Raw genomic sequence first — 24,699 nt, 5'->3', positions numbered from 1 at the left:
CAATTCTTGGGGATGATATTGGGCACGTTGGAGAAGAGGGTGTTTTTCCCGGCGGAAAAGATTGCCGCTCTCCAGCAGTTACTGTTGGAAGTCCTGACCCCAGAGAAGGTGTCAGTCTACCTGTGCATCAGGTTAATGGGAAAGATGGTGGCCTCATTCGAGGCACTCCAATTTGGGAGATTCTTTCAGCAAAGGCAAGACAGTCTCTGCAGTGGTGGCTCCACACTCCGAACCTCCTTGCGGGGTGGAGATTTGGAATCCAGGACTGGATTCTGTTGACTACAGATGCCAGCCTCCTCGACTGGGGAGCCGTAGCACAAGGAGTTCACTTTCAAAGGAAGTGGACACTTGTGGAAGCACAGCTCCATATCAACAACTTGGAGCTGAGAGCGGTCTATTACGCTCTGTTGCAGGCTCATTCCCTCTTGAATCATCGGGCGATACAAGTCCAGTCGGACAACGCAACGACAGTTGCTTATATAAATAGTCAAGGAGGGACTAAAAGCAGGGGCCTGCATGAGGGAAGCAACCAAGATCCTTGCCTGGGCGGAGCTTCATGCAATAGCAATTTCAGCTATCTTCATTCCCGGGGTGGACAACTGGGAAGCGGATTTTCTCAGCCGCCACAAACTTCACCCCGGGGAGTGGGGACTACCTGGGGAAGGTGTTCGAGAGCATTACAGATCTGTGGGGAATACCGCAGATAGACCTGATGGCCTCAAGAGTCAATAAGAAGGTCAGCAGATATTGCTCAAGGACGAGAGATCCACAGGCAGAGGCAGTGGATGCTCTGACTACAACGTGGTCGTACACTCTGGTGTACCTGTTTCCCCTTCCGCTGCTGGGAAAAGTGTTGCAGAGAATCCGAAGCCAAAGGGTGGAGGCAATTCTAATAGCTCCAGACTGGCCTCGGAAGGCGTGGTTCGCAAGTCTGCAAAACATGTTAGTGGAAGATCCGTGGCGGCTGCCTCTCAGAAGGGATCTTCTGGTACAAGGCCCCTTCGTCTACCAGGACTTAGGGCGGCTTCGTTTAACGGCCTGGAAATTGAGCTGCAGGTTATAGCTCAAAAGGGGTTTCATTCCTCTCTCATTGATACTCTGGGCCTTATTCTAGTTCACTCTCTCTCTCTGACAAAATCCTTCTTAGATGGACAAAACCATGTGCACTGCAGGGGGGCAGATGTAAAATGTGCAGAGAGAATTAGATTCTAGTGAGTTATTTTGTTTCTGTGCTGGGTAAATACTGGCTGCTTTAATTTTACACTGCAATATAGATCTCACTTTGAAGTAAAACCCCACCCAAATCTAATTCTCTCTACACAAGTTACATCTGCCCCCCTGCAGTGCACATGGTTTTGTCCATCTAAGAAGGATTTTGTCAGAGAGTGAACTAGAATAAGGCCCTATGACCCAGGCCAGGAATTCAGTGACTGCGTCACACTACCACAAGATATAGTGTAGATATGTTGCATGGTGTGAAAAGATGAGTTTTCCACCGGGACACTTCAAACTGGAATGATTTCTGGGTTTTGTTGCAGGTGGGCTTAGACTTGGGCCTCCGTCTGGGGTCCTTAAAAGTCCAGGTATCGGCCCTTTCCATCTTCTTTCAGAAGAAGTTGGCTGCCTTTGCAGAAGTCCAGAAATTCTTACAAGGTGTGCTTCGTATACAGCCTCCATTTGTGCCTCCAATGGCACCTTGGAACTTGGATGTGGTTCTGGATTACCGGAAATCAACATGGTTTGAACCATTGGATGCTTCTGAATTGAAGCACCTCACCTGGAAACGGTGACGTTGTTAGCCCTGGCTTCGGCCAGGAGGGTATCTGAGCTAAGTGCTCTTTCATGTAAGAGCCCCTATCTGATGTTTCATCAGGATAGGGCGGAGCTTAGGATGAGACAACAGTTCCTTCCGAAAGTGGTGTCAGCGTTCCATGTGAACCAACCAATAGTGGTACCTTCCAGTTCAGGACATCCAGATACATTCTTAGATGTGGTCAGAGTTCTGCGAGCCTATGTCAAGAGGACAGCATGAGTTTGTAAGACTGAGTGTCTTTTTGTGCTCTATGATGCACAAAAGAAGGGCTGTCCGGCCTCCAAGCAATCTATTGCTAGGTGGATCTGTTCCACCATACAGCAGGCCTATATGGCAGCACAATTGTTGGTACCAGCTTCTGTGAGAGCTCACTTCACTAGAGCGGTGGGCGCATCCTGGGCAGCTGCTCGGGGCATTTCCGCTCTGCAGCTTTGTAGAGCTGCCACTTGGTCAAGCCAACATACCTTTGTCAAATTTTATAAATTTGACACAGTGGCCAAGGATGATACCCAGTTTGGGCATGCAGTGTTGCAACAGGCTCCGCATATTCCCGCCCTTTCTGGAAGCTTTGGGACCTCCCCAATGTATTGAGACCTCAGTACCCCATATTAATGATAGTGAAAATAGGATTTTAATACCTACCGGTAAATCCTTTTCACGGAGTTCATATGGGGTACTGAGCGCCCGCCTCAGTGCGGTGCTCTGATTGCAAATGATTGTGATCTTGTTCAAGCTGTTCTTGCATTCGCTAGACAGTGGCTTCAATACTATATTGTACATTACAGGTCTGTTGACTTGTGTGGGAGCATCTGAGTTTTGGTGACTTGGGCTCCCTTTCTAATCACTTGTTGATTAAAAAGTTGTTATGTTTCATGACACAATAACGGGGTTAACTAAATTTAGTTGAGAGTGTGGTTGTTTGTTGTGGTGTGCTGGTGTGAATCTCACCACATTACTTGTTAACATGTTATTTCCTACCTTACATATGTTATCCCTCCTTCGGGCACAGTTTCTTAACTGGCTAGTAAGGGGAGATAGAGGGTAGGAGCCAGCACACCCTGGTTGAAGAAATTTATGTGCCGGTCTCCTGTCGGATGACCTCTATTCCCCAATGTATTGAGACCTCAGTACCCCATATGAACTCTGTGAAAAGGATTTACCGGTAGGTATTAAAATCCTATTTTCTCCATATCAGACGAGAGTAGAAAACACATATTGTATTACTCCGGCAACATAACAATGTATCCTTTGAGGATGTAAGGTTGGGTCAGCCAATGTCATAACAGTGGAGAGAGATTATTAAATACACTGTGTGACCTGGTTGCTCAGCATAGCGCTTAAATGGCTCTGTGACAGGCTTAATTCTCAATTTGGCCGTTCACGTGGATGGCAAATCGGAAGAGATGCATCAGCTGGGTCACTTCTGAATTACATATGGGCCTGGAGGTGACAGCACTTCTTCGAACCTGAGTTTTCTTTTGAATCTACATTTTAAAGCTCTTTTATTGTTATTGGCACAGTGGCAGAAAATACTCCTTTTTCCCACAGTAAATTGCAACTTTCATTATATTATGCAATGCAGGTTGATGGAGCATTTTTTCTTTCCTTTTCACTTAGCATGAAACTTTTCATTACGGCAGAGGTCAGTGACTGGAGTCTAGTGTGTGGCAGACTAATAGATTTGCAGATGGTTAGAAATACCTATTCACAGCCAGAGGCCTTTCCCAGATCATCTCCTCTGCCTCCCATGTAATTGCTCACACATGTGGCTGCCCAGGCTGGATTGATGATATCAGGCCCGGCTGCCCAAACATGTAAGCCTTATATAAATGTTATTTATATGACATGATTCATAGACCCTTCTATCACTGAATAGTACATACATATGCACGTGTGTGCATATCACTGTACTACTTTTTTGTTAATTCAAAGAATACCTTTTAGCCTGTACAGATAATAGCACTGTGTGCACTGACAGGAAAGTTTGAAGCAATGGCTAATTAACATAATTAGCCATGGGTATTGGTGCCTGAACAATCTCTTAGGTCATATTACATTGTTTGTGTTTGTTCTGCTTACTTAGCGTAAATACAGTTAGCTCATAGAATGTGATCGCTTGCCACACTATAGGTTGTTGGGGATGTAACTGAGTTAAATAAGGATGTATTTGTATGGACATAATTGGAGAATATATTTGTGCCTATTCTGTAGTTGCTTTGCTTAGCCCCAATGTGTGCATATACCAGACATAATGGGACTTGTTTATTTATGTGGCTGCACCACCACTATGGGCGGTATTCAATGTGAATACCTGCGAGGTGCAGCGAATCCTTTTTAGGATTCGCTGCACATTCGCCACGTTCTGGAGCCAGCGGGCTCCGGTATTCAACGTGTCAGGGGCTCGCTGCTCCTGCGGCGAATGCCGCAGGGAGCCTGAGGAGGGTGCCAGGCAGAGAGATGGAAGTCTCTCTGCCTGCCCCTGAACGTTTGTGGGGGGCAGGTGGGCTCCCCGGGTGCCAGGCAGCACAGGCTGCCCCCCGGGGGTGCCAGCAGGGGGCCACGTATATTCACTATACCCGATCGTAACATCGGGTGCAGTGAATATATGAATATGTAATGAGCGGCTCGGCTCCAGCGCCCCCTGCTGGCTGCTGTGTAAAAAAAAAATATATATTTTTTTTTTAAAATTAAATATATATTCATGTGCTTACAGCACATGAATAAAAATAGCATGCCCCTCCTCAGAATAAAATTCCTGATTTTTTGACACCAAATGTAAAAAACAAAACACTTTATTTTAAAAGTTCACATTCCACTTCACCATAAAAAGATAGCGATTGCTACTCGGTGAATCATGGCGAAAGAAACCTTCAAATGTATTCGCCATGTGGTCATTGAATAGGGTGATTCACCGTTTTTGTCAAAAATTCGCCAAACAGCACAAATTCGCCATAAAAACATGGCGAATCAGGCTCATTGAATACCGCCCTATATATCCACATTGTAAAAACGCCACCCAATCGCAACTATTAAACCACAAATGGAGATCCGGCTTACTGCTGTTCTACTTTAGCCCAGTAGATTTGCTGAGGCGCATGTGTCTGCCACAGAGGCATGCGCAAGGCGTGGAATCTCAGCACAGGTTATGAGCTATTAGAGGGAACTGTTCATGCAATTTGTGCTCCCCTTTCCATCTGTCTTGCTGAGCAGCTGTAAACAAAATGCAAAGATGTCCAATGCCCACCTCTGCTATTTCCACTGATTTGCGCATGCCCAATAGAGGTGTCCCTGGGAACGTGGCATGGACTTTTACAGTATATATGACCAAGTCCACGATGCAGCGGCCATGGCCTTTTTCATGTCAAGTTCTGTTTGTGCTCAGGTTCAGACTCGGTTGTACACAGATATCAAATTTATATGTGCTGCCTTTTGAATTGGTTTTGTCGCATTGCAATTAAGATGCACATTTCATACAAAGATGCTACACTTCATGTCTCCCGCTGCATAGCGTATATTGCGACTAGGACTTTGTATTTGAATTCACACAGAACGTAAACACTAGCAAGACGACCAATATCCCTAGTGTCAGTGAGGGAGGATCTACATCTGTTCATCTATCTGTCTTGATAAGTAAAGTGAGAGTTTCGGTACTTGTTTCCTAGCACGGCGCCAGCGATTTTAATTACAGGCATCGGGACCTAAAAAATCGCGTCCATCGCATGCAACCAAATCGCATGCCATGTGATCAACGTGATTTTTACATTGGAAGCAATGTAAAATGGTCCCTGGGACCCCAATTTTTATTGCATACCCCCCTCATTGGTGAAATGGCCCCCATAGTTAACGCTACACCAGTATTGACGCCAACCCGAAGCGTGGCGAACGCGTCCTCCAACCTTTTCATACCCCCACTATTCATGTCGGCGTGGAGTTGATTTTATAAAGTGTTGGCGAGCGCAAGCGCATTACTTCACAGGTATTACGGTATAAAATCAACTCCACGCCGACGTGGATAGTGGGGTTATGAAAAAGGTCGGAGGACGCGTACCGCTGCGCTCGCCACGCTTCGGGTTAGCGTCCATACTGAGGTGGCGTTAACAATGGGGGGCCATTTCACATGTAAAATACCCATTAGGGTGCCTATACAATAAAAAAATCGGGGCCATTCGCCCTTTTAACATTGTCCCCTATGTAAAATTGCGTCGGTCGCATCGCAAGCCATTATAATGGCATGCAATGGTCGCGATCAATGCGATTTTTTTCATTGACGGGGAAAAAAGGCTGAAATTACCAAAAAATTGGGTCGGTTGCGTAAATCGCATACCTTAAGTTACCTTAACTTAAGGTATGCGATTACCCACGACTGGCGCCATGCTAGGAAACAAGTACCAGAGGGGCAGATGTATGAACCAACTTTAAGTGCAGAAATGCACTTAATGCTGGTTAACTGGGGGGATTACAATTTTCCTAATGCCCACGAGTTACGTTCGGCGGTGCTGTCCCCTGCAATCCCCCCCAGTGTTTAGCGGCCGGGACGATGTATTGACAGCCGCCCAGGCGTTAATTCGCCCTGGCCACTTCGCCAGCTCAGGGCTAGCATTGTCCTATCCCCCACTGCAGGGACAACACTAGCCCTGCTTCTGGCTTGGGCTGCGCAGGAGATCTCGCGTTTTTTGCGAGATCTCGTGCATGCCCATTAGAGCCGGACAGGGGGAGGGAGCGCACTGAGCATGCGCGGGATGCCGGGGGAGCCGGTAAGGAGAGCCGTTAACGCTGGGCATAACGGCTCTCCTTATCGGCTTGCAGGGGGTTAATACATTAGCAAATAACGGGTGCCCGCTTCTCCTCGTTATGCAGGAGAAGCGGGACCCGTTATTTGAGAAGCGCTAAGGGGGGGTTTAGTACATCTGCCCCAGAGTTTCCTATATAGGACAGTAAGAACTACTGATGCGTACTATTCTGCACACAGGGTGAAATGTGGCCATGTGCAGTACGGTGTGAGTGTACATGGGCACATTTCACTATATAGTCTGCTTTTAGACTAATTTAGCATCTAACTGCAAGTTGAGATCGATCAGTTGTTGAACTGGATAATTAGATTGGGTGATGACCAGTCTGAAAATGTGTGCGGTGATTGCACAAATTGTACCCTAGACAGCCACTGCTTCTCTCCAATTTGATCACGTGTCTATTTGTATTTATAAAACGTGTTTCTTACAATTCCCCTTCGCTTTACAATTGGAAATAGAGATAAAACAAACAGGGTAAGTTACAGACAGTCAAAATGGTAGGAGGGCCCTGCTCGCAAGCTTACCATCTTAAATCTACAGATAAGCATGTGGCTGGTTGCTTGCGGGCCATCCTGAGATTCCAGATCTATCTGTGCATGATCAGATTAGAGTCCATAACGACCATTACTGTTCTAGTCAGTTCTCTCGTGTCAGCACACTATTAGTCATAGTCAAATGTTATTTATTCACTCATGTGCTTTCATGGGAACAGCTACTGTACATTTATTATGTGATTTACGGAATTAGGGATGTTGCAGTTATACTACTTATATTTTTTTGTTTATTTGAAAAAAAAAATCAGAGTTTTTTTTTTACAGATTTATTTTCTTGTTTGCATTTGTTCTGGAATTTGATATAAATGTGTACGCCGATATCAGAGGAGAATGTGATATTGCACAAAACATAAGTCAGCCATTTAGTTCTATATTTAGAATACCTAATTTGAGCTTGTAAACAATGGCCTGCCAGCGCTTATTTTCTTCCCGGCTGCTTGCCTTATTGTGAGTGTAAGAAGTGCCCAGTGGGATAGGGAGAAGCTGTGCTTGGGGTAAATGGTGTGAACAAAAGGCTGCAAACTGCTTTCTGCAGCTCGTTTGTTGGCTGCATCAAATGTGAGTGGGAATGGCTCGCCTCTGCCACCTTCACAGCTGCACGCAGGAGGAAATCAGCAGCCTTCATGCTTTCCAAATGCAAATCTTCGCTTCTACAAATAGTATAGTACCCACAAAGGTAGATTATGTGGTTAAATATAGCCTTTTTTTATCTTGAAAACCACATAAGCTGCTTCTTGTGCAGACCTGTATATAAAATGAATATAGTTTTTATATACTGTGTAGTACTGGGTAGGATCCCCTTTGTCAACTCTTTGGCCTTTATTCAGATCTGATCGCAGTACAAATTTGTTTGGAAAATGGACAAAACCATGTGCACTGCAGGTGGGGCAGATGTAACATGTGCAGAGAGAGTTAGATTTGTGTGAGTTATTTTGTTTCTGTGTTTCTTTTTGTTTAAAAAAGAATATGACCTTTAATTCATTTCACTTTGGATACTCAAATAGTACACTTGCTATTATCAATTGCTTTATTTAGTGTTTTTTTTTAAATAGATTATTTCGCACTGTGAATATATACATTTTATTATTATTTTTTAATCCATAAATACTGTAATACCCAATTTATGCTAGATTTTTGAAGCGCTCCACTTATTCTCTTTACCTTTTAGCTATTTTATAGGGGACTTGACATTCCCCTAGTGCAGGCATGTCCAAACTGTGGCCCTCCAGCTGTTGTGAAACTACACATCCCAGCATGCCTTGTCATAGTTTTAGCATACCCTAATGGCAAAACTGGCAAGGCATCATGGGACTTGTAGTTTAACAACAGCTGGAGGGCCATGGTTTGAACATGTCTGCCCTAGTGTGTGCAGCTAGGCAACAGACCCCAGTAAGCGCCTGTTGTATTTGCAAAGCCTTAAGGCTTGTAAATACATTTGGTTCTGCATTTTGTTTCTGTGCAGGGTAAATACTTGCTGCATTATTTTTGCACTGTAATTTAGATCTCCGTTTAAACACACCCCAGCAAAATGTAACACACTCTGCACATGTTACATCTGCCCCACCTGCAGTGCACATGGTTTTGCCCATTTTCCAAACAAATTTGTACTGCGATCAGATCTGACGTAAGGGCCTTTGTGCTTTGGGCTAAACAAGCTGCAGGAAACACTCCTTATAGAGCGTGGCCCATGCTGACCCAAACACCCCACTGTCTAGATTACAGCAGGACAGCCCTACTAAGTAGACACCAGAGGTGCAGCAGGTGCATTGCCCCGGGGCCTTGAGGACTAAGGGGCCCACTGCAGCAGTTCATATTGTGAACATTAGTTGGAGTGGAGGAGGGGGGCCCAAATTATATTTGCTACAGATTTATATGTTGCATATTTGTGGTGCAACTCCTATTACCTCATATCCCAACATGCTGTGTTGGATTGACTGTGGGCTATAGCAGTGCGCTGCACTCTTTGGACCAGATTCTCTAAGCTTCAAAAGTGATAATATAGAGAGTGATAAACAGCCAACCAATCAGCACCAGTCTGACTTTTTTTAAACACAGTCTGTGACATGGCAGGTAGGAGCTGATTGGCTGGCTGTTTATCACTCTCTAGTTTATCACTTTTGAAGCTTAGAGAATCTGGCACCTTGTCATGTGGAACCAGCTTCAGCTGACATGGATAGTGTGACATGGCGCGTTATCCTGCTAGCCATTAGAAGATGACTACATTTTGGCGGCGGAGACTATTTTTAAAAATATGTCAGTCAGCAATGCATACGCAAGTGCTTCACAAGAAGATATGGAAGACATGCACTGTTAAGACTATTATCATGTGGCAGTAAAGGTACATTCACACTGTACAATTTTTTGTTGACCAATTTTGTTCATTTTGGCCCTTCTGAACGATATTGGTCAAAATATCTTTCAGTGTGTATGGAACGAATGATGATGCGCATACCCGCCAGTTGTTCATCAAGGTTTTTTATGATGGTGTAATAGTTAACATTACTGCCTCACAGCACTGAGGTAATGGATTCAATTCCCACCATGGCCCTAACTGTGCGCAGTTTATATATTCTTCCTGTGGTTGCGTGGGTTTACTCTGGGTAGTCCGATTTCCTCCCACAATCCAAAAATATACTTGTAGGTAAATTGGCTTCCAACAATATAACCCTAGAATGTCTGTGTGTGTGCGTGTACATGTGGTAGCGAATATAGATTGTAAGCTCCACTGGGGAGGGGACTGATGTGAATGTTCAACTATCCTCTGTAAAGCGCTGCAGAATATGTACAGTATGCGCTATATAAGAAACTGTTAATGAATAAATAACTGCATGCAGCTTTATTTGGATATCTTTCAAAAAAGCCTATAAACTGTAGCTAGATCGTTTGTATTTCATATTTCGTCAACATCTTTCGTCCAGGACACTGTGTTCAAAGGAAATTGGTCAAAAAAATTGTACAGTGTGTATGCACCTTAACTTTCTACACGGGCGTGCATGTTGATGTCATTACTCAGACCTTGGCTCCCAACAGTCATCCAGACCATTTGGAAAGGTATTTCTGTTTGTTTTGCTACCCCAGGAAGCAGTATGTGAGTAGGACTCCTCATCAGTTTTAATGTATATGCACAGGGGCAGGCTGGGCTGGGGGGCAGGGTGCCATATGCCCCCCAGGCCACTTTCCATCTAGTGTACAGGGCCAGTGGGCCACCTCTTTAGTGAGAAGTATCCTGGTGGTCCAGCGGTTTCTGTACCTTCGGCTGCAATGGGACTGTCACAGTCGGCAGCCAGAGGCATAATTAACCATGCAGGGCTAGGTCCACAGTGTGGTAAAGGTGCATATGCGCATATACGAGTCAGACCGCTGGTAACTATGCATCTTCAGGGATACGGAAGCCCTGTAGGTCCCCAATTATTACCAAGCTGCGCATAGGCAGCCTTACCACACTGTGTGGCCGTAGACTGTGTGCACCTGTACTCAGCTATGTGTGTTAGAGCTGAGCTGACAGTTTATCCAAGCATGGGTAGCCAGCAGCAGCACTGGGCGGTATTCAATGTGAATACCCTGCGAGGTGCAGCGAATCCTTTTTAGGATTCGCTGCACATTCGCCACGTTCCGGAGCCAGCGGGCTCCGGTATTCAACGTGTCAGGGGCTCGCTGCCCCTGACAGGCGAATATGAGCTCCTGCGGCGATTGCCGCAGGGAGCCTCAGGACGGTGCCAGGCAGAGAGATGGTAGTCTCTCTGCCTAGCCCAGACCTTTGTGGGGGGTTAGGTGTGCTCCCCGGGTGCCAGGCAGCACAGGCTGCCCCCCCGGGGGTCCCAGCAGGCAAGCGTATATTCACTACACAGGATCGTAATGATCGTGCAGTGAATATATGAATATGTAATGAGCGGCTCCGCTCTGGCGCCACCTGCTGGCTGCTGTGTAAAAAAAAAAAAAAAAAAAAAAATATTATTTTTAAAATTAAATATATATTCATGTGCTTACAGCACATGAATAAAAATAGCATGCCCCTCCTCAGAAGAAAATTCCTGATTTTTTGACACCAAATGTAAAAAACAGAACACTTTATTTTAAAAGTTCACATTCCACTTCACCATAAAAAGATAGCGATTGCTGCTCGGTGAATCATGGTGACCAAAACCTTCAAATGTATTCGCCAACTGGTCATTGAATAGGGTGATTCACCGTTTTAGTCAGAAATTCGCCAAACAGCACAAATTCACCATAAAAACCTGGCGAATCAGGCTCATTGAATACCGCCCACTGACTGACGCTGAGTCAGAGATGAGTCACAAAGGTTCTTCCCTCCTAAGGCCCCCCAGCTCAGCTTCTTTTCCTGGGTTCCTGCCCGGGCTCTGCAGTAGCCCTGCCCCCAACTCTCTTCCTGTCTTCCTGATTCTGATCTCCTCCCTGCTGGTCCCTGCTTGCTTGGAAGGCTGGACCTGTGATCTACTGTGGATCATTGATAACAAGAAGGTACTCCCTGACCCTATCTTCCCTGCGGTCTCTCCCACTCTCTCCCTTTTCCCTGCTGTCCCTCTCACTAACTCCCCTGCCGTCTCTTTCACTCTTACCACCCCCCCTCTTTCTCTCTCTTGCTACCTATCTCTCTCCCACATGTGCTTTTCCCTTTCGGGTGGGCTCCTCCCATAGCACTGGTGTGTGAGGGATTTGAAACGGATCTCTCCCAGGAAGCCCCAAGGCCGCCTGGGTTTCTGCCAGGGACGTGCAGTCAGGGGAGGCAGGGGAGGCAGTGCCTCCCCTGTCATTAATGATAAACATAATAAAATAATATAAAGAAAATACTTATGACACATATTATGTGTCATAAGTATATGCTTTATTTCATCCTATTCATTTTTACACCATCGTTTTTTTTTTTTATTGATTTCGGAGGCACTGGGAGCAGTGCCGCCCGCTATTCATGTTCAGTTTCCAGTAGGAGGAGGCGGGCAGGGGGCGAGGCCAAGCGGCAGCAGGCTGAAAAATCCCATTAAAAAAACCTGCATAGGCGGCACCTATAGCGGTGCCTCAGTGACAGGGGGTGCTTTCTGCCTATATTATAGCACGCCCCTGTCACTGTTGGCAGCTATCATTGGTTTCACTCTGCTGCCTGTCAGCGCAGCAGAAGCACCGCACCCAACCCAAAGCCAGTCCCCCCCCCCCCCCATCCCCACACTGCGTGCGGGTGCAAGAACCTCTGCAGTCTGCACCGTCCGTCCCCCCTCCCCTCCTCTCTTTCAGTACCCGGCGGCTACACGTACCGACACACCGGCTCCCCCCGTCCCTGGCTGGTGAGTGATGAAAGTGCGCAAGCAACTACAGAACCCCCTCATCCGCTCCCCAGCCCCCGTATGCCCGGCGTAGACGGCTCCCAACCCCGTAGGCGCCATGCCTGGAGCCTGAGCCTAATTGGTAGCCCCAGGGCAGGGAGGACGACGTATACGGGAGAAAGCCAGAGGCCTGGAGAATGCAGGTGCCGGGTGCCACATGTGTGGAAGTTTGATCCCGGCTGCTGATGAGTGTGGATATATGTAAGGTACATAATATGCATATGGGCATTTAATCATGTGGGGAAAATGTGTACAAGGCCTTATGTGTATGGGGCATAAGTGTGGGGCATAAGTGTATGTGGCCATTAATCATTTGGGGCTTAAGTGTATATGGGCATTAATCATGTGGGGCATATGTGTACGATGCCTTATGTGTATATTGGCATTAATCATGTGGGGCAAATGTGTACGGTGCCTTTTGTGTACAGTATATGGTCATTAATCATGTGCGGCATAAGTGTGCGGTGCATTATGTGTATGGGCATTAATCATGTGGGGCATATGTGTACGGTGCCTTATGTGTATATGTGCATTAATCATGTGGGCCATAAGTGTATGGTGGCTTATGTGTATATGGGCATTAATCATGTGGGGCATATGTGTACGGTGCCTTATGTGTATATGGGCATTAATCATGTGGGGCATATGTGTACGGTGCACTATGTGTATATGGGCATTAATCATGTGCGGCATAAGTGTGCGGTGCATTATGTGTATATGGGCATTAATCATGTGGGGCATATGTGTACGGTGCCTTATGTGTATATGTGCATTAATCATGTGGGCCATAAGTGTATGGTGGCTTATGTGTATATGGGCATTAATCATGTGGGGCATATGTGTACGGTGCCTTATGTGTATATGGGCATTAATCATGTGGGGCATATGTGTACGGTGCACTATGTGTATATGTGCATTAATCATGTGGGGCAAATGTGTACGGTGCCTTTTGTGTACAGTATATGGTCATTAATCATGTGGGGCATAAGTGTACGGTGCCTTATGTGTATATGGGCATTAATCATGTGGGGCATATGTGTACGGTGCCTTATGTGTATATGGGCATTAATCATGTGGGGCATAAGTGTACGGTGCCTTATGTGTATATTGGCATTAATCATGTGCGGCATAAGTGTACGGTGCATTATGTGTATGGTCATTAATCATGTGCGGCATAAGTGTGCGGTGCATTATGTGTATGGGCATTAATCATGTGGGCATATGTGTACGGTGCCTTATGTGTATATGGGCATTAATCATGTGGGGCATAAGTGTATGGTGCACTGTGTGTATATGGAGGTTGAACACTGTGGCAGGTGCAGGATATGCAGCTGCTATGGCACCCTTGATGTTTGTAGGACCTGCCGCTCCCCTGCACCAAGTCATTCTGCTTTCTGCTGCCAGAGAAGGATTGGTATCTAGAAGAGTGGTGACCCACACTCTAGAGAACCCTGGCGCTTAAATAAGAGACTATATAGAAATGTCCCCTTTGGCTGCTGCAAGTGCTAAGAGCCTACTAGGCTCTAAAAAGGGTTACAAAGGAAACAAAAATTGTGCACTGCGCTGGAAAATGGGCATCAGAAGTATATATAACGTTAATATTTTAATTATTATGCTCACGCTGAAAACAATGAATAAAGTGTTTTATTTAAAAATACGTGTCCTGTATTCATTGTTTTCAGCGTGAGCATAATAATTAAAATATTAACGTTATATATACTTCTGATGCCCATTTTCCAGCGCAGTGCACAATTTTTGTTTCTGCTGCCAGTGCCTCACCAACCACTGTCCTCACCGCACGTCACTGGTTTCTGCACATGCGCAGGGGGACTTCCAGGTAAGAAATCCGGAAGTCCAGGCAATGTCGGGGATCGCAAAGGGCAACTCTCATCAGGAGAGCTGCTCTTTGTGTTGCTTATCGCATACAGTATGTCAGTACATATGCGATGGGCGGCAGGATGTACCATTACTGCTTGGTGCATCCCGCCCTCTATCACGCCAGGGCCACTCTCTGATGTTTCCTCCCCCAGGCTAAAAGTTGCCAGCCCCTGTATATGCAGAGGAGTTAATGAGCAGGCGTACCAGATAAAGTGGCCACCAAGTACTGTATGTGCCTTTTTGTGTATATATGCATGAATTGTTGGGAGAAGTAGTTTTGTGTTTTCCCTCTAAACAAATGCATATTTCATGTACATCCAGAGCAAAAGGCAAAATGAGCCGCCCTTGTGGACGGGGCTGCCAATATATTCTCCACACTTGTATTTTCCTTTTTCGGTCTCCTTCTGTAAATAATGATTTTATTATGTATTTTTGTTCTTGCAGAAAAACATTCTCAATTTGATGCACAGTTTTCCTGGAAAAATAACATGCAGTTTTCATGTCACGCAACAGAGTTCACCCGTCTGTCCAGAGCTTCAGCCGTTTATCACTGGTGAGTGGGTCCTTATGGCTGGACATAGTTCAAATATCCTTCATGAGTTATTGTAACACAATATTCAGGAATGCAGAGGCCATTAAGCGTATGGAATGTTGACAAATATGCTACAATTGGAGAGCTTTGTTACTGTTTTGTGAATTCTGGATTGTTTTTAGCAAGAGAAAGACTGAGTGGAGATATTTTCCTTATATGTTGAACGGACAATGGTTTCAGTAATGAGGAGGCACCATGTTTATTTGAGGGGTTATTTTCCAAAGAAGAATTTGATGTTATTAAAAGTAATTTGTGGTTTGTTTGTTTGTTTGTTTTTTGCAACATTGATGTGAGTGCAGACTTGTTTATGTTGGCACTGTTGCTTGGGATTCAGTACTGAATCCCGGCGTTCAGAATCCCGACAGCCGAAATGCCGACAAGGGGGGGACGTGGATCGCCCCCCCCCCCCCCCCCCCTTGCGGGCTCGCTGTGCTCGCCACGCAGCGGGCACAGTGCCTCGTTCAGCTCGGCACACTAATTTATTCTCCCTCCGGGGGTGTCGTGGACACCCCCGGAGGGAGAATGTGTCGGGATTTCGGCGGTCGGGATTCTGAACGCCGGGATCCCGACCGCCAGGATTTTAACTGCATCCCGTTGCTTGTGCCGTGTATATCTGTCACTGAGTATCTCTCTCATTGTGTTTCTTTGTGCTTATGTGTCTCTTTCTTTCTCTCTACCTGTGTGTGTGTGTGCCTCTCTGGTTCCATCTCCACCTCACAAAATGTGGGGATTACTATTCCCACTCCTATACACCTTTGACATTGCACAAATATCCCGGGTTTTTGCCCAGTCCATCCGGGTGAGCGTGTGGTGTGAAATGGCCTTTTTCAATCCCCCGGGTCCAGCAACCTGGCAAACCGACCCAGGTAAAAGTTGTATTTTACGGGTGTCTTCTTAACGGGAACCCTGTGTCATTGCTGCATCCGCCCCTTACGACAAGTCGCTGCTCCGCCCTGGCAATATGCTGGGTGCTGACAGGGCCTGCTTTATAGCAAATGCTGGGTCATTCCCGGGCTGGAACTGGGTACAAATCCTGGGGGCGACCCAGCAGTTGCAGTGTGAAAGAGGTATAAGTGTGATGTATGGTTCCCGGTATTTCCTGCATGAAAGAGATAACCTGGTAAAAACAAGATCATCCCAACACAGTGGCCCTATTGTTAGACCAGTACATGCCATAACATAAATTTTGATGGTTAGGATAAGATTTTTTTTTTTTCTTCAAATAAACATGCAGGGACTTAATTTGTTATTCAATTATTTATTTAATGCAAAGGAAGAATTAAAAAATGTGTGAAATTGTTTCCCATCCATTTCTGACAGCATAGGACCATTGCACAACTCCCAGTGTATCCACACACATAAGCTACTTCCAACTGATACATAACCATCTGTAAACGGATCCAAATATAGTATCACTCACTTACAGCACCGCCTAACTGGCTGCAGCGCCTTAGTGCCGCTCCGGCGGCAGCGCCTTAGTGCCGCACCGGCAGCAGCGCCTTAGTGCTTCGCTGACAAACATACACATTTCTGAGGGTAAAAAAACAATTTCAACTATTGTTTATGCCTTGGATGGAGATAAAGTAACAGCCAAGCAGCTCCTACTTGTCATTTTCTTAAACCTAGACGGTGAAAGGGCATTTAGAAGCTGATGTACTAATACTTTGGAGAGTAATTAAGTATAAGCCACTCAGGGGCAGATTTATTAAGCTCAGTGAAGTGATAAAGTGTCTGTTTTTATCACCGGCCAATCAGCTCCTAACCAAGCCTGTAACTTCACAGTTAGGAGCTGATTGACCAGTGATAAAAAAACAGACACTTTATCACTTCACAGAGCTTAGAAAATCTGCCCCTGAGTGTCTAACTACCATGTTACAGGCTGTGTTTGAAAAATGACAGGAGTTGGTTGGTACTTTATCACATTCTACTTTATAACTTTTCAAGGCTTAGTGCATTTGGTCTGTTGTGGCTGGTACTTTATCTCTATCCACTTTATTACTCTCGATGGCTTAAGGCCCCCATACATTAGGCCGACTTGTCCTAGGGACAAGTTGGACCCAATTTACCTGCGAGCCGCCCGGCAGCTCCCCGGGAGGCTCACATGCAATTTGGCACTTGATGTGCCATTTTTTACATGGGATAAATCGCATGCGATTTATCCCATGTAAAAAAAAACCCCGGGGAGCTGCAGGGCGGTGAGGAGTAGTGGGGGCGAGCAGCGGCGGCGGTGGTGGTGGGGGCGGGCGGCGGGTGCGGTGAGCGCTGCTGACCTGGCCGGGCAGTGTACTTACACATAGCAGCAGCGGGAATGGGACGCGTAGTGGCGGCTATTATATTTTTAAAATACTTGTCAAATGACCGGCCGCTCTCTGATTGGCTAAGAGCTCTCCGGCCAATCAGAGAGCGGTCGGTCATTTGACAAGTATTTTAAAAATATAATAGCCGCCACTGCGCTGCCCGTCCCCGCTGCTGCTATGTGTAAGTACACTGCCCGGCCAGGTCAGCAGCGCTCACCGCACCCGCCGCCCGCCCCCACCACCGCCCGGCCAGGTCAGTCAGCAGCACTCGCCGGTGCTCAGGGACCCGGTGTCTGCATGCATATGCCTGTCAGGTGGCAGGCATATGCATACAGGGAGGTCGGACGTGATCGTATGTACAGACCGTCCGATGCGCACGGGACCGCGGATCGGATCAAATATCACACACCTACGATTTTGGGCCGATTTCACCCTATTATCGGCACAAAGTGCCGAAATCGGATGAAATTGTCCCAAAATCGCATAGTGTATGGGGGCCTTAAGTAAATAGATCATTTACACTGTTATCCAGTTATATGTTTAGTCAATGCAGTGTGGGCATGGCTTTACAACTGTCCCCTCTCATCTAGGACTGATTCTTTATCCTTCCCCCATTTCCCAGACTCCCTCCACCCCCAAACCTCCCCAACCCCCACAACAACCACCGGAGGCATTCCAAAACTTAACCTGTAAATGTATGTATATACAAATTTATAGGAGTATATATGTAGGTGTGTGCGTTATATACTATTAATTAACAAATATTAAGACATAGGAGCTGATTAGTACTTTCTATCTCCCCACTTTATCACGCCCCTAAGCATAGTACATCTTCCCCTAACTGTGATGTTATTGGTTTGAAAAATGACAGAAGCTGGTTGGTTGGTAGTTTACCTCCATGTCATCACTCTATGCAAGGCTTCCTACATTTGCCCCTTAGAGAATGTCCAAAAATGGGGTCATAAAGGATGTCCTGAAGCATTCCTGAAACAATCCCTTTACTCCCGTCTTTGTAGTCCTTGTAAATGCCTGTGCCTTGGTCAGCCAACTGACCATAAAGCCATCAGACTACAAAGTCTTGCTTTGCGAAATCTTAGCGAGGGATCACATTCACCAACACAAAAGGTGAAGGAATTTCACACCTTTGGCCGGACCATGCTAGCACATAAACTAGGGTTTTATGGGAACATATGGCAGGGTTTTTACTGCTTGCACGCTCTTTTTAATGTTTATATAGAACGTTATACTTAAGTTTAATAGACTGTACAAGTAAAGTTTCTCAGTTAGATTTATTTTGTGTAAAGTGCATTTATTCTGAGCCTTTCTCAAACCATAATTGAGTTACGTTTGTTTCTTGGTGCCTTATTAAAAGGAATGGTACTGCAGTTTCTGCAGTGAGAAATATTTTGCTAACCATTAAGAGTTGGCATGTTGACTAATATACTGGTAGCTATAGCAGAGCAGTACTGCAGGATAATTTTAGTTATTTCAACCATTGAATTTAAAAAGGTTGGTTTTATGAACTTGTTTACTGCATTGTACGGTTAATTTTCGGCTTCTATTTAGTAATAATTGATTTAAACAGAAACAAAATATCCTTTACAATGTTTTTTTTTTATTTTTTTGTTTTTTTAACAATCAAAATCAATCTAGTAAAATTTGAGATCAAGGAATAAAAAATATATATTTCCAAAATACAGTAGGGAAGGCAAAATATTCTGAGGTTCCTTAGTTCTAGGCTATGGAATAGAAAATAAAACATTCTTTCTTAGGCACCCTTTGCAAATGTAAATATGTACTTATAGTAAAATATCACTGTTGGGAATACTTACCGAGTGTGGATACAATTATGTCTTCTGCTTTAAGAAATCTACAAAATGTATTTAAAAATATATATTAAAGTCTGTTTCATTTGGGAAACTGTTATTAGTCCTGTCTAGGCAAAAACAAAGTAAAGAAGCTGTCCTGTCTAGAGGAGGGAGGCGTCCACAGCTCTTGTATCTTGGAATTCTTATATACTATATTTTGGATATTGCAGATGTTTTTTCTTGGTGGAGCAGTTTGTATTTTCAGTTTAGTTTAAATATAGACTTTTGACAAGAGGGACCAGTTTTGAAATGTTGGATTAACCACAAGCTAATTGAATTCTAAATGCTGCCACATTATCACATTATTATAAGGGGAACATTAAATGCATTGCTGAGCTTGACAGCAATTGAAAGTATAATGATATCCTTTTGTCTTATATTTATAGAGGGAAGAATCTCCGAAAATTATCTAGCAAGTAATGTTTCTAGGGATCATCTGTGTTACATATGTGGACCACCTCCTATGATAGAGGCCATGTGCAAACAACTTGAAGACCTTCTTGTGCCCAGGGAACAGATTTTCTTTGAGAAGTGGTGGTAATAGAGCGGTTTAGGGAAGAGCCAGTTCCTCTTTCCAAAACACAGTGACATCCGGCTACTGCACGTAACCACTCTGATCACAGGGACAAAGCAGATGCAAAACAACCGGAACAGTGGGAAAGGATTTTAAAAGACGGATTGTTAGCTAAGAATTCTCACTCCATGATTTTAATTGCAGTGAAATTGGATGTCCACCCCAGATCAAGGAAAAACAACAGGAGATAAATATGGAGTATTTTATATATGATTCACAAATTGTTGTCCTTTATTTAAATCTATATTGTAAATTTGTGAACTGAAATTTGGTGTTTGTGGTGTCATTTACTGACATTCTCTATTGGGAAAACATGCAGAAGCTTTTAGTTGGTTAGGGAGGAACTATAACGTCTCATTTCTGTTGTATGTCAGAATACTGTCCATGCTCAGAGTCTTTATTTGTTTATCACCTGGTACATAATCTACAGTAACATTACCTCTGCCCATACCAGCAACTTAAGTCAGGGTTGTAACACTGTAGCATCACATGGCACCTCCTGGGAACGGAAGGGTGGCGATGCGATCCATTCTCATACAGCCTTTTCTTTGCGTGCTTTTGATTTCACTTCTCATTCTTGGGAAGATGCATCTAGCTTTAGAGAGAAAAACTGAAGAAGCAACCAATCCGCTGCTGTCATTTATTTTTGTCTTTGTAATGATGGAGGCTTTGTCCAACTACTCCACTTTCTCTATGCTGGCCATATATCAGGACAATATCATTCCAATCGGGCAACTATTTTGCTGGTGGGAAGGATAATTTGGCAGTGTGTGGTAGCAAATGATAATTCACTGTTTGCTCCCACTTGGTTAAAAATGGCAATAAACAAGCATCTTTGATTTTTCACAACTAATCGTTCAGGTGTAGGAGGAAAGATTCCAATTTTACCCTAACTGACAAATACATAGGCAGAAACTAGAACACCTACTTTACCCAAAGTAGCTGACACCAATATAGCCCCTTTGTGCTGATACCACAGCTGCTGCTCTTGGCCTGAAGCTGCGGTGCCTTGGCTGGGAGATGGTAGATTCTGAGGATGTATTCTCACACCACCCTAATTCTCAAATAGTGGGAAGGGCACCATGCACCTGGAAAATCCAGCAGTAGTGCAAAAGCACTGCCTTGTCGACTCCATATCATAGCCGCCTCAACCCTTGCTGTAATGGCAACACTGCACCAATGGCTCTGCCCCCCCTAAGAACAGGAAGCATTAAACTAAAACCCCAGCGCCTCCTTTCCTCCTCCTTGGTGCAAGCAATATATTGTAAATCCAGGGGTTGATTCGGACTACAATCTGGATTAAAAAGAGGGGTTTCCCAGCGGCTGACGCGTTTCGCCACTCCTGGTGGCTTTATCAAAGGTGAGTAGCTGTCCATGTCCGGGCTAGCTTTATATACCCTGGTATACCAGTCACATGGCTCATTGGCCGCAGGTGTGAGCATCCAATGATACATGAATAATACATATAGTTTAAATATAAACAGGAGGCAAAGTGTTTAATTCATGTATAATCCTATTAGTATAACCACATTATCAAAATATTCACAATAAATAGTGTTTGGGCCTAAGGAAATTAGCTGCAAAGATTACATTAGCCACACGCCATAGATCAAGGTAATTGGTTATTGTATTGAGCGTGTATGTGACGCTGCTGGCGTCCCCTGTTGTCCGGGGAATGGTTGCTGCGTAACGTGTTTTTCGCTTCCAAGTGGCTGATTACATAAACATCCGGCATCACTGTTGCCGGGTAACGTGGCATAATACCGGAAGTATTATGCGTGTCCGTGTCTTCACATTCGTTCTATTGTAGCCGGAGACCGGATGTTATCCTATCCCACGTGACCCGGCATGTTAGATTTGGATGGCATTTCCGGCTTTCTGGCGTCCTGGTTGCCAGGTTACTGTTAGAGAACATAGGAATAGTATATTTTAAATATATATTATAAATTCTCGGCTACTACTATCCTCAGCTCCCGAATATTAAGGGGAAAGGTTTATCTGAACAGATATTCTTAATGTTGGATCTGATTATTCTTTATAGGTAACAATAACATATCAATTATTATGCTAGAGAGATAACAGTTATTTATATGAATAATAATGGAATGCAGATGTAAATAATTATAAAAATAGCGGAGAATAAAAGAAAATATAAGAAAAAGCTAAATCTGATTGAAATATACATCTAAGCAATAACCACACACATATATATATATATATATATATACTGAAAGAAATTTCTTTAAGCTAGCCTTAAAGAGAGATATCAATTTATTTCGACTGATATTTACATGACATTATAAGACTTAAATAAGTAAAAAAAGGGGGGGGGCGAACAGGAAAGATGAAGGAGCTTATCAATGGGTGGAGCATTTATACGTAGAAAATTAAAAAAAAAAATTTATGAATAAAAAATTAATAATACAATTAGGGAAGGACTTTTGAGCATCTCACTATATTAAAACCAAAATGATTATGGTAGATATGTTGCCAAGGGGGGAATTACATGTTTGTTGCCAAGGGCACTACCTAGAACACTTACATGCTCATTGCTAGGGGTGAACACACTTTCTTAAGACAAAATGCGTTCCACAGCGGTGGAGCGCATACTTCCTTTTCTTCTTCATTTTGGCCACTCAGGCAGAGCATTCACGTCTTGCCGGTTAGAGGATCTTCCGGCGAATGAGGCACTTCCGGAGGAAGGAATGCATTCCACTCCGGTGGAACGCATATCAGTGCTCTCCCACATTGCTACTTTTTTACAAAGGGAAAAGTTTGGGCTCTTATTAAATGACCCTTTGCTGGCCATAACCAGCATGACCCTTTGCTGGAAATATCCGGCCATATTTGTATTTTTATAAAAGGTATAAAAATGGATGTAAAGATAAGTGATACACGGAACTGACCCTTCCGGTATCACGATTAATATTTTTTATTTATGCACAATATTAACATATGAAATTAATAGATTTTATATATGAAATTATTTTATGTACTTCACTTCTATATATATATTGATGTATTAAATATTTGTAAACACAGAGCTCTGCCCCAAACAGGAAGAGGAATAAATATGGTCCATTGCAGATGGTATTATACACCCTGAGGAAGGCCAAGCAATAGGTTAAAGCACATAGGTGTTTTTTTGGCTGTGGTGGGTCCTGATTAAGGTATTGGTGAGATTTAATAGGATAAAAGATTCAGAGAGTCAGAGATTTGGTAAGAAATCTCCAGGTTTTTTTAAAGCGGCAATCATTTACACTGCAAAGTCAAACTGGTTTTGCAGTGAAAATGATTGCCACCTTAAAAAAACTGGAGATTTCTTACCAAATCTCTCACTTTCTGAATCTCTCATCCTATTAAATCTCACCCCTTGTCTCTTTGGACTGTTTGGATATACTGCTGAGGTGAACCTGGGATAAGATCCATCTCTAGGGGGCGTGGCCTAGCTGTGCAGGGAGCAGGACGCATACCTTCAGCGCTCCTGCACTTAGCCCAAAAAAAAAGGCTCTTTGGGGCCACTCTGCTGCCGCCTGACCGGCTGAGGGGGCCTGGACATACTCCGAATCGGAACACTTTGAATCGGAGGAGAGAGTGCCACGGACGGGAGAAATCCCGTTCTGCGGTTTGCGGCCTAGCCTCTGATGAAGCCGCGGCCTCTAGTAGCTGCCGGCACCCGCCGGCGAAGCTCCATAGCCGCATTGCGGCTGCTGGCGGGACGCAGCGGCGGATTGGTGCACAGATTCCGGCAGGGGTGGTCACTGGGAGGCGCCCCTACCCCCCCTGACGCTGCTGACCTGCCTAGGGGAGACGGGAGAGAAGCCGGACTGGCCGGGCATTCCACTCCAGCGGCGGCCATCTTAGACCACACAGACAGGAGGTCCTTATACACAGCCTGTGAGTAGAGCAGCCGGAGAGGCTGCATACTATCCCTGCCCTCCCCTACACCACAGCCAAAGCTCTCCTCTCCACATAAGTAGCAGCCTTTGGGGTTCTCCCATCCACCCCCACCCCTGTGCTAAGAGGGTCAGAGCTCACTGAGAACCGGAAGTGACCCCCCAACAGCCTATACAGGGGCACCCTCTCATCATAAGGCACACACCCGATCCCCTCTGCATCTCCTATGTGAAGACCTGCTTCCTTCTGCCCCGGGAGACCCTGAATGGACTACCTTTTAGGGGTCGGCGCCCTGCCTCTGCTGACTCTCCCGCCTGTGATGGCGGGGGGCTCTATAAACCGCAACACCCCCCATCAAACGCTATCCTGTGCTCCCCCTCCTGGCCCACTGCGCATCTTCTGAACTTCTGGAGACACAATACACATACGTAGTAACTCCCGACAGCCCCATACCTCGGATCATCAGTGACGGGGCCTCCGGGCTACCCCCTGCCGCCTCTTGGATGTGCGGTATTGTGGTTCCACTTACTCAGCATCTGGGCCTAATGTGAGCGCCCCTCCCCTGTCATGCTGTCCCACTAACAGGGGAATGTGACCTTCATCTTCCTACCTACACAGTGCGCCATCTGCATGTAACTGCTTGCTAGGTTTTTCTTTTTTCTAAATGGGCAAGAAAGGGAAAGGCTCCCAGAGTAAGACCCCCCAGAAACCATGTGACAACACTTATCAAAAGAACTTACACTCCTACCTATCCTTCCCACAGTCTGCGGACACCCCTGGGGTCCCTTCTGGTGAAGACCTCACCACCACCCCCATCATGGCGGTTGCTCCCACATCCGAGGCCTCACTCGACTCCCTGTCACAGCTCAGAGGTGAGATAACAGAGATCCTCTCCCATGTTAAATCGTTGCCATCCAAACAAGATATGCAAGCCCTAGAAACACGCCTTCATGAATCTATGCAGTCTCAAATAGCCCTTGTGCAAGCCGACGTATCTCACCTAGGCTCACGGGTGGCTTCACTAGAAGATGACAGAGATGCTGTGCACTCCCAACTGTCCAGCCTGCGTGAGTCGCTTGCCCAACAGTCCCTAGACATGT

The 24,699-nt window shown here is 45.1% G+C and overlaps 1 protein-coding gene across 3 annotated transcripts in view; it reads left to right on the top strand.

Moving 5' to 3' along the window:
* OXNAD1 (oxidoreductase NAD binding domain containing 1) overlaps nt 1-21,855 on the top strand; it is a 65,612-nt gene extending 43,757 nt beyond the window's left edge. For 2 of the 3 annotated variants that reach the window (XM_083188796.1, XM_083188795.1), the window contains exons 8-9: nt 14,816-14,924; nt 19,515-21,853. In XM_083188796.1, coding sequence (XP_083044922.1) covers nt 14,816-14,924; nt 19,515-19,669 — 264 coding nt within the window. In that variant the 3' untranslated portion in view covers nt 19,670-21,853. Of the gene's footprint in view, nt 1-14,815; nt 14,925-19,514 lie in introns of all 3 variants that reach the window. The other variant, XM_083188797.1, reaches the window with a different exon arrangement.
* Nucleotides 21,856-24,699: the final 2,844 nt, after the last annotated feature.

Source organism: Crinia signifera, chromosome 5 (assembly GCF_055691185.1).
Source record: "Crinia signifera chromosome 5, ASM5569118v1, whole genome shotgun sequence".
Lineage (NCBI taxonomy): Eukaryota > Metazoa > Chordata > Amphibia > Anura > Myobatrachidae > Crinia > Crinia signifera.
The sequence above is the reverse complement of the archived record's forward strand: the minus strand, read 5'-3'. Positions and strand labels throughout refer to the sequence as shown.